At 47.2% G+C, this 12314-nt stretch overlaps 1 protein-coding gene across 1 annotated transcript in view; it reads right to left on the reverse strand.

The window, feature by feature from the left end:
• Positions 1-3530: 3530 nt before the first annotated feature.
• Positions 3531-12314, reverse strand: part of LOC140356751 (uncharacterized) — a 43256-nt gene continuing 34472 nt past the window's right edge. The window contains exons 7-9 of the mRNA XM_072441940.1: positions 11541-11739; positions 9326-9417; positions 3531-3747 (exon numbers count right to left, since the gene is read on the reverse strand). Of these exons, the coding sequence (XP_072298041.1) occupies positions 3655-3747; positions 9326-9417; positions 11541-11739 (384 nt within the window). The 3' untranslated portion in view covers positions 3531-3654. The remainder of the gene's footprint in view (positions 3748-9325; positions 9418-11540; positions 11740-12314) is intronic.

The following is a 12314-nucleotide window of genomic DNA, read 5'->3' on the forward strand; positions in this document are numbered from 1 at the left end:
CGTGGCTCTGTAGACACTCCCTTTTTATTTATTCAGTGTTTTCAGAGTTGGTCAGGTGAGAACACGTTCTCATTTTGGGGTCACAAACATGACATTAGTTTGTTTGGTTATCATACAAATATAAGCAATAAACTTGAACTTAATGTCTAAAGCTTTGTGAACCACACACTGCTCCTGAAACACACACTGCTCCTGAACCACACACTGCTCCTGAAACACACACTGCTCCTGAAACACACACTGCTCCTGAACCACACACTGCTCCTGAAACACACACTGCTCCTGAAACACACACTGCTCCTGAAACACACACTGCTCCTGAAACACACACTGCTCCTGAACCACACACTGCTCCTGAACCACACACTGCTCCTGAAACACACACTGCTCCTGAAACACACACTGCTCCTGAACCACACACTGCTCCTGAAACACACACTGCTCCTGAAACACACACTGCTCCTGAACCACACACTGCTCCTGAACCACACACTGCTCCTGAACCACACACTGCTCCTGAAACACACACTGCTCCTGAAACACACACTGCTCCTGAAACACACACTGCTCCTGAACCACACACTGCTCCTGAACCACACACTGCTCCTGAACCACACACTGCTCCTGAAACACACACTGCTCCTGAAACACACACTGCTCCTGAAACACACACTGCTCCTGAAACACACACTGCTCCTGAAACACACACTGCTCCTGAACCACACACTGCTCCTGAAACACACACTGCTCCTGAACCACACACTGCTCCTGAACCACACACTGCTCCTGAAACACACACTGCTCCTGAAACACACACTGCTCCTGAAACACACACTGCTCCTGAAACACACACTGCTCCTGAAACACACACTGCTCCTGAAACACACACTGCTCCTGAACCACACACTGCTCCTGAAACACACACTGCTCCTGAAACACACACTGCTCCTGAAACACACACTGCTCCTGAACCACACACTGCTCCTGAAACACACACTGCTCCTGAAACACACACTGCTCCTGAAACACACACTGCTCCTGAAACACACACTGCTCCTGAAACACACACTGCTCCTGAACCACACACTGCTCCTGAAACACACACTGCTCCTGAAACACACACTGCTCCTGAACCACACACTGCTCCTGAACCACACACTGCTCCTGAAACACACACTGCTCCTGAAACACACACTGCTCCTGAACCACACACTGCTCCTGAAACACACACTGCTCCTGAACCACACACTGCTCCTGAAACACACACTGCTCCTGAAACACACACTGCTCCTGAAACACACACTGCTCCTGAAACACACACTGCTCCTGAACCACACACTGCTCCTGAAACACACACTGCTCCTGAAACACACACTGCTCCTGAACCACACACTGCTCCTGAAACACACACTGCTCCTGAAACACACACTGCTCCTGAACCACACACTGCTCCTGAACCACACACTGCTCCTGAAACACACACTGCTCCTGAAACACACACTGCTCCTGAAACACACACTGCTCCTGAACCACACACTGCTCCTGAACCACACACTGCTCCTGAAACACACACTGCTCCTGAAACACACACTGCTCCTGAAACACACACTGCTCCTGAACCACACACTGCTCCTGAAACACACACTGCTCCTGAAACACACACTGCTCCTGAAACACACACTGCTCCTGAACCACACACTGCTCCTGAACCACACACTGCTCCTGAAACACACACTGCTCCTGAAACACACACTGCTCCTGAAACACACACTGCTCCTGAACCACACACTGCTCCTGAAACACACACTGCTCCTGAACCACACACTGCTCCTGAAACACACACTGCTCCTGAAACACACACTGCTGCTGAAGTTATATTGTGATGTTGTGATGTAAATGAAGAATCACATTTCCACTCACAATTCACTCTTTATTGCATTTCAGAATCACTGACATTTGGCAACAGATGAATTACAAACAACTAAAATGAAATAAATACATGAATAGAATAAATAATGACTATCAGGACACTTAGTGCTAAACTTTGAAACTAACATAACAGAAATAAAGAAGATAATGTAGCTATGGCTAATCCAAACCTTTGACAAAATGCTATGCTAACTGCTAATATTTGGTGCGTTCAGTTCAGCTCAAACGATCCACGTTCATCAAATGTCTTTTGTAATGTATTCATATCCATGTATTTAAAAGTCTTATGGCTTAAAATGTATTTTCATGTTTCTGAGTTGACACTGATCTAATCTGAACATTTAAAAAAATAATAATAACAATAAATTGACAACTTAATCAGCATTATTCACTTATTACTCTCACAAATCCATATTTCATGTCTCCATTCATACAAAATTAAATATCTTTATTTCTGAAGCAATACTAATTTCATAAATACTGTATATGCAGCAAAAATACATTACATAAAGTTCTCTGAGGGTAAAACAGATACAAATATGTCAAAATGCACAAGATGCTAGCGCTAGCATGGACATAATGCTACACCCAACATATCCATACTATTACAAATAAATATGAATAAATAGCTAGAAGCTGTACAGGCTGCTCATTGCTCATCAGTTAAAGTGCAGTAAATATGACATCAATGGAGTAAAATGTATTTGGTCGAATAATGGACCATAATGCAGTTCATAGTAAAGTGGCCACATATTTATAAAATGTTTGGATAATAATTGAATTGGCAGTGATTTATGTCTATTTTTGTGGAAATTGTATTATTTCTAGCAAACATTACAACATTAGATTGACAGTAAAAAGATTGAAACAACGAACCAGTAAAGAAGCAGTTATTTGTCTGATGTAGTAGCACAGTTTGGCCACTAGTCAAATTGGTGTCAGTGGAGAAAGCTTCTACTTTAAATGGAACGTGAAAGAAAAGAAGCAGCTCAGTAGTTGTTAGCGCTACACAAGCTAAGAGCTAATGCTACAAGTGACAGTAGATTATTTGAATTGTTCGCTTTATCGTGATAAAGTTATCACTCAAAAGCACTTTTAAAGTCATCGCGGTGAATAATTAAGATGATAAGAATATTTTTGGAAAGTTTGGACTGCAGCAAATTCATTCTTTTGTTCACATTTTTAAGACAATGACGATTGGTTACAGCGCCTTTAACCAACAGATGTATTGTCGAAACAGCTCTTAGGGTCAAAATGAGATCGCTGACTTGCTATTTGCTTCTAATTCTGAACAGTTTTATTGTCCGAGAACCCGGACGTGCTCTGCTAGCATGCTTGTTGTTAGCATTATCCGGATGGGTCCTGAAAGTTATGAAACGTGCTTCTAAACTCACTGGGGAATGATTTGGGGCCCTGAATGTGTCAGGAAATGAGCCTTTAAATGAACTTGTTCTGCTGCTCAGACCTTATTGGACAGAGCGGCGCCAAATGGGGATGAGACTGGGGAAGGACATGCAGCAAACGAGTTAGATTTGAACTCACTACGCTGCATATGTGCTCCAAAAGCGATGTACTGGTCCATAGTTCCACCTGATGTACTGTCACATTTTACCAGAACAAACCGTCGCTTCAACGATGGCGAGTAAAGAGAGGGAGGAGCTGAAAACGAGGTAAAGTGGGCGGGGTAAGTTAAGTCCCTCTTTCTTCTGATTGGCTCCCTGCTGCTCAGTCGTTCTTCTGATTGGCCTGCAGAGACGCCTCCCACCGCTGTGCCATGGCGTTCTGTCGCTTGGGCACAGAGGACAGGCTGGAGGGGAACTGAGGAGGACACTCAGCTTAGCCACTGAGAATGGACACAACGGACACAACGGACACAACGGACACAACGGACACAGGGACAAAACGGACACATGGACACAACGGACACAGGGACACAACGGACACATGGACACAACGGACACAACGGACACAGGGACACAACGGACACAACGGAAACAGGGACACAACGGACACAACGGACACAACGGACACACGGACACAACGGACACAGGGACACAACGGACACATGGACACAACGGACACAACGGACACCACGGACACAGGGACACAACGGACACATGGACACAACGGACACATGGAAACAACGGACACAACGGACACAACGGACACAGGGACACAACGGACACAACGGACACAGGGACACAACGGACACATGGAAACAACGGACACAGGGACACAACGGACACAACGGACACACGGACACAACGGACACAGGGACACAACGGACACAGGGACACAACGGACACATGGAAACAACGGACACAGGGACACAACGGACACAACGGACACAGGGACACAACGGACACATGGACACAACGGACACAGGGACACAACGGACACATGGACACAACGGACACATGGAAACAACGGACACATGGAAACAACGGACACAGGGACACAACGGACACAGGGACACAACGGACACATGGACACAACGGACACAACGGACACAGGAACACAACGGACACAAGGACACAACGGACACAAGGACACAAGGGACACAACGGACACACGGACACAGGGACACAACGGAGACATGGACACAACGGACACAACGGACACACGGACACATGGACACAACGGACAAAACGGACACAGGAACACAACGGACACAAGGACACAACGGACACAACGGACACAACGGACACAGGGACACAACGGACACAACGGACACAACGGACACAACGGACACAGGGACAAAACGGACACATGGACAAAACGGACACAGGGACACAACGGACACAGGGACACAACGGACACAACGGAAACAGGGACACAACGGACACAACGGACACAACGGACACACGGACAAAACGGACACATGGACAAAACGGACACAGGGACACAACGGACACAGGGACACAACGGACACATGGAAACAACGGACACAGGGACACAACGGACACAACGGACACAGGGACACAACGGACACATGGACACAACGGACACAGGGACACAACGGACACATGGACACAACGGACACATGGAAACAACGGACACATGGAAACAACGAACACAGGGACACAACGGACACAACGGACACAGGGACACAACGGACACATGGACACAACGGACACAGGTACACAACGGACACATGGACACAACGGACACAACGGACACAGGAACACAACGGACACAAGGACACAACGGACACACGGACACAACGGACAAAACGGACACAGGGACACAACGGACACATGGACACAACGGACACAACGGACACACGGACACATGGACACAACGGACAAAACGGACACAGGAACACAACGGACACAAGGACACAACGGACACAAGGACACAACGGACACAACGGACACACGGACACAACGGACAAAACGGACACAGGGACACAACGGACACATGGACACAACGGACACAGGGACACAACGGACACATGGACACAACGGACACCACGGACACAACGGACACCACGGACACAACGGACACAACAGACACAGGGACACAACGGACACATGGACACAACGGACACAACGGACACAACGGACACATGGACACAACGGACACATGGACACAACGGACACAGGGACACAACGGACACATGGACACAACGGACACAGGGACACAACGGACACAACGGATACAACGGACACAACGGACACAACGGACACACGGACACAGGGACACAACGGACACATGGACACAACGGACACAACGGACACAGGGACACAACGGACACATGGAAACAACGGACACAGGGACACAACGGACACATGGACACAACGGACACAACGGACACAACGGACACAGGGACACAACGGACACATCGGACACATCGGACACAACGGACACAACGGACACAGGGACACAACGGACACAACGGACACAACGGACACAGGGACACAACGGACACATGGACACAACGGACACAGGGACACAACGGACACATGGACACAACGGACACAACGGACACATCGGACACAACGGACACAACGGACACAGGGACACAACAGACACAACGGACACAACGGACACAACGGACACACGGACACAACGGACACAACGGACACACGGACACAACGGACAAAACGGACACAGGGACACAACGGACACACGGACACAACGGACACAACGGACACAGGGACACAACGGACACATGGACACAACGGACACAGGGACACAACGGACACATGGACACAACGGACACAGGGACACAACGGACACACGGACACAACGGACACAACGGACACATCGGACACAACGGACACAACGGACACAGGGACACAACAGACACAACGGACACAACGGACACAACGGACACACGGACACAACGGACACAACGGACACACGGACACAACGGACAAAACGGACACAGGGACACAACGGACACACGGACACAACGGACACAACGGACACAGGGACACAACGGACACATGGACACAACGGACACCACGGACACAACGGACACCACGGACACAACGGACACAACGGACACAGGGACACAACGGACACATGGACACAACGGACACAGGGACACAACGGACACACGGACACAACGGACACACGGACACAACGGACAAAACGGACACAGGGACACAACGGACACATGGACACAACGGACACAACGGACACACGGACACATGGACACAACGGACAAAACGGACACAGGAACACAACGGACACAAGGACACAACGGACACACGGACACAACGGACACAGGGACACAACGGACACAACGGACACAGGGACACAACGGACACAACGGACACAACGGACACAACGGACACAGGGACACAACGGACACAACGGACACAACGGACACAGGGACACAACGGACACAACGGACACAGGGACAAAACGGACACATGGACACAACGGACACAACGGACACAGGGACACAACGGACACATGGACACAACGGACACAACGGACACAGGGACACAACGGACACAACGGAAACAGGGACACAACGGACACATGGACACAACGGACACAACGGACACACGGACACAACGGACACAGGGACACAACGGACACATGGACACAACGGACACAACGGACACAGGGACACAACGGACACATGGAAACAACGGACACAGGGACACAACGGACACAACGGACACAACGGACACAGGGACACAACGGACACAACGGATACAACGGACACAACGGACACAACGGACACACGGACACAGGGACACAACGGACACATGGACACAACGGACACAACGGACACAGGGACACAACGGACACATGGAAACAACGGACACAACGGACACAAGGGACACAACGGACACAGGGACACAACGGACACATGGAAACAGCGGACACAGGGACACAACGGACACAACGGACACAACGGACACAACGGACACAGGGACACAACGGACACATGGACACAACGGACACAGGGACACAACGGACACATGGACACAAAGGACACAATGGACACAGGAACACAACGGACACAAGGACACAACGGACACAAGGACACAACGGACACAACGGACACACGGACACAACGGACAAAACGGACACAGGGACACAACGGACACATGGACACAACGGACACAACGGACACAGGGACACAACGGACACAGGGACACACGGACACAACGGACACAACGGACACAGGGACACAACGGACACAGGGACACAACGGACACAACGGACACAGGGACACAACGGACACAACGGACACAACGGACACAACGGCGGATGACGTGGGTGAAAGGAACAGAGGAATGAATGATTAATGGATAGGAATAATCAAGGTGAGAAATGTACAATTCAAATGAAAGATAAAAGATTGTTTGTTGAAGATCTAACTATATGAAATGTAGATGAAACAGATCGACTCATCAATAATGTGCGATAATAAAAATAATACCTGTTGTAAATATTAATAACAGTTTTGTACTAATCGAGTTGCAGTTTATCATTATCATTGACTGGTGTGGTGTTCCCCAAGACCAATCTTTGGTCCTTTGTTCTTTAATCTGTATTAATGCTCTTAAACACACAGGCGCGCGCATGCATCGTAATGTGCCCAGAATGCAGTGGACAGATGTTTGGAGCATGTAGATGAATGCAGTGGTCTGGACAGATGTTTGGAGCATGTAGATGAATGCAGTGGTCTGGACAGATGTTTGGAGCATGTAGATGAATGCAGTGGTCTGGACAGATGTTTGGAGCATGTAGATGAATGCAGTGGTCTGGACAGATGTTTGGAGCATGTAGATGAATGCAGTGGTCTGGACAGATGTTTGGAGCATGTAGATGAATGCAGTGGTCTGGACAGATGTTTGGAGCATGTAGATGAATGCAGTGGTCTGGACAGATGTTTGGAGCATGTAGATGAATGCAGTGGTCTGGACAGATGTTTGGAGCATGTAGATGAATGCAGTGGTCTGGACAGATGTTTGGAGCATGTAGATGAATGCAGTGGTCTGGACAGATGTTTGGAGCATGTAGATGAATGCAGTGGTCTGGACAGATGTTTGGAGCATGTAGATGAACGCAGTGGTCTGGACAGATGTTTGGAGCATGTAGATGAATGCAGTGGTCTGGACAGATGTTTGGAGCATGTAGATGAATGCAGTGGTCTGGACAGATGTTTGGAGCATGTAGATGAATGCAGTGGTCTGGACAGATGTTTGGAGCATGTAGATGAATGCAGTGGTCTGGACAGATGTTTGGAGCATGTAGATGAATGCAGTGGTCTGGACAGATGTTTGGAGCATGTAGATGAACGCAGTGGTCTGGACAGATGTTTGGAGCATGTAGATGAATGCAGTGGTCTGGACAGATGTTTGGAGCATGTAGATGAATGCAGTGGTCTGGACAGATGTTTGGAGCATGTAGATGAATGCAGTGGTCTGGACAGATGTTTGGAGCATGTAGATGAACGCAGTGGTCTGGACAGATGTTTGGAGCATGTAGATGAATGCAGTGGTCTGGACAGATGTTTGGAGCATGTAGATGAATGCAGTGGTCTGGACAGATGTTTGGAGCATGTAGATGAATGCAGTGGTCTGGACAGATGTTTGGAGCATGTAGATGAATGCAGTGGTCTGGACAGATGTTTGGAGCATGTAGATGAATGCAGTGGTCTGGACAGATGTTTGGAGCATGTAGATGAATGCAGTGGTCTGGACAGATGTTTGGAGCATGTAGATGAACGCAGTGGTCTGGACAGATGTTTGGAGCATGTAGATGAATGCAGTGGTCTGGACAGATGTTTGGAGCATGTAGATGAATGCAGTGGTCTGGACAGATGTTTGGAGCATGTAGATGAATGCAGTGGTCTGGACAGATGTTTGGAGCATGTAGATGAATGCAGTGGTCTGGGCAGATGTTTGGAGCATGGAGGGCTCACCTTGTGGTCACATGACAGGCTGGAGCGGTCCATTCTGCGCGTCCTGGAGGGGGAGGAGGGCGAGGACACACATCTGTCTGCCACCTCTGGAACTGCACAGATACAGTCAGTCACTAAGTAGCACTTTTTCTTTTCTTTCTGTTTCTTTAGTATGTTTTTGATCAGGTGAATATAAACGAGGCCTTCTAAAAGTCTTGGCATACTTAACGTGAAGCTACTCATCCTCTCAAAGTCCAGAAAATATACTATTTTCAAAACTGTACCGTGTAACTTTTCTGGAGAAGGGTCAGCCACCTGCTTGTCTCCATGGAGATGTAATGTACTTCTGGAATGTACTTCTGGAACATACTTTTGGAACATACTTCTGGAATTTACTTTTGCAATGTACTTCTGGAATGTACTTCTGGAATGTACTTCTGGAACGTACTTTTTGAATGTACTTCTGGAATGTACTTCTGGAATGTACTTTTGGAACGTACTTCTGGAATGTACTTTTTGAATGTACTTCTGGAATGTACTTCTGGAATGTACTTCTGGAACGTACTTTTTGAATGTACTTCTGGAATGTACTTCTGGAATGTACTTTTGGAACGTACTTCTGGAATGTACTTTTTGAATGTACTTCTGGAATGTACTTCTGGAATGTACTTTTGGAACGTACTTCTGGAATGTACTTTTTGAATGTACTTCTGGAATGTACTTCTGGAATGTACTTTTGGAACGTACTTCTGGAATGTACTTTTTGAATGTACTTCTGGAATGTACTTCTGGAATGTACTTCTGGAACGTACTTTTTGAATGTACTTCTGGAATGTACTTCTGGAATGTACTTTTGGAACGTACTTCTGGAATGTACTTTTTGAATGTACTTCTGGAATGTACTTCTGGAATGTACTTTTGGAACGTACTTCTGGAATGTACTTTTTGAATGTACTTCTGGAATGTACTTCTGGAATGTACTTTTGGAACGTACTTCTGGAATGTACTTTTTGAATGTACTTCTGGAATGTACTTCTGGAATGTACTTCTGGAACGTACTTTTTGAATGTACTTCTGGAATTTACTTTTGCAATGTACTTCTGGAATGTACTTCTGGAATGTACTTCTGGAACGTACTTTTTGAATGTACTTCTGGAATGTACTTCTGGAATGTACTTTTGGAACGTACTTCTGGAATGTACTTTTTGAATGTACTTCTGGAATGTACTTCTGGAATGTACTTCTGGAACGTACTTTTTGAATGTACTTCTGGAATGTACTTCTGGAATGTACTTCTGGAATGTACTTCTGGAACGTACTTTTTGAATGTACTTCTGGAATGTACTTCTGGAATGTACTTTTGGAACGTACTTCTGGAATGTACTTTTTGAATGTACTTCTGGAATGTACTTCTGGAATGTACTTTTGGAACGTACGTCTGGAATGTACTTTTTGAATGTACTTCTGGAATGTACTTCTGGAATGTACTTTTGGAACGTACTTCTGGAATGTACTTTTTGAATGTACTTCTGGAATGTACTTCTGGAATGTACTTTTGGAACGTACTTCTGGAATGTACTTTTTGAATGTACTTCTGGAATGTACTTCTGGAATGTACTTCTGGAACGTACTTTTTGAATGTACTTCTGGAATGTACTTCTGGAATGTACTTCTGGAATGTACTTCTGGAATGTACTTCTGGAACGTACTTTTTGAATGTACTTCTGGAATGTACTTCTGGAATGTACTTCTGGATTGTACTTCTGGAATGTACGACACAAACCAACGATCAAGGACTGACATAGGAACAGACATCTTGACTCTTGACTCTTGACAAAGCGAGTGCCGTGCGGCCATAAACAGGAAACGGCTGTTGGCTTGGCTAACTTGATATAAGTTAGCATCAGTGGAAATACAACGCTTTAGCACGAGATCAAGTCAGAGTTTGGAGACAAATGATTTTCTGTTAATATCTGCTTTTTGCTGTTTAGTTTTCACCTCACTCAGCGTTTGCTCTTATCCAATCATCTTGCTCGGAAGTATTCTGGGAGCCAAAGCAACCTCGACCAATGCAGAAGCTAGTACGTCTCACTTTGGATCTGTTCGATGGGCCAATCTGCTATTATAACTATTATAATGCACATTTATAGCTGTGTTTTGCTGTACTGAACTGCTGCATGGTTGGTGTTTGGTACTACGTACAATGCAAACAGCAGATAGACATGTGCGCGCTCACTGTTGATGCTGATGTTGTCGGTGCGCCCCGGGGACACCAGCACAGTGTGGTACTTCTCCTTCCGGCCCCTGAACACGTCCTCCCTCTGCCGCCGCCACTCGTCCTCCCGCTGCCGCACCTGTCGGATCTCCTGCTCCACCAGGGACTGGCTGCTCAGGGACCGCAGCTTGAAGAACGGGTTGGAAGTGAACGTGCTCTCCTGACGACACACATCATCATGAGATTAGACACATCTGCATGTCAGGTGCGTGCAGGTCCAAGGGCTTCCCCTGCCCCCTTGCCCCGTGTGTGTGTGTGTGTGTCTGTGTCTGTGTGTGTGTGTGTGTGTGTGTGTGTGTGTCTGTGTGTGTGTCTGTGTCTGTGTGTGTGTGTGTGTCTGTGTCTGTGTGTGTGTGTGTGTGTGTGTGTGTGTGTGTGTATGTGTGTGTGTGTGTCTCAGTGTGTGTGTGTGTGTGTGTGTGTGTGTGTCTCTGTGTGTGTGTGTGTGTGTGTGTGTGTATGTGTGTGTGTGTGTGTCTCAGTGTGTGTGTGTGTGTGTGTGTGTGTCTCAGTGTATGTGTGTGTGTGTGTGTGTGTGTCTCAGTGTATGTGTGTGTGTGTGTGTGTGTGTGTGTGTGTCTCAGTGTATGTGTGTGTGTGTGTGTGTGTGTGTGTCTCAGTGTATGTGTGTATGTGTGTGTGTGTGTGTGTCTCAGTGTATGTGTGTGTGTGTGTGTGTGTGTGTGTGTGTGTGTCTCAGTGTATGTGTGTGTGTGTGTGTGTGTGTGTGTGTCT

Source organism: Eucyclogobius newberryi, unplaced genomic scaffold (assembly GCF_026437365.1).
Source record: "Eucyclogobius newberryi isolate DKJ021-1_F unplaced genomic scaffold, fEucNew1.0.hap1 SCAF_12, whole genome shotgun sequence".
NCBI classification, from domain to species: Eukaryota; Metazoa; Chordata; class Actinopteri; order Gobiiformes; family Gobiidae; genus Eucyclogobius; species Eucyclogobius newberryi.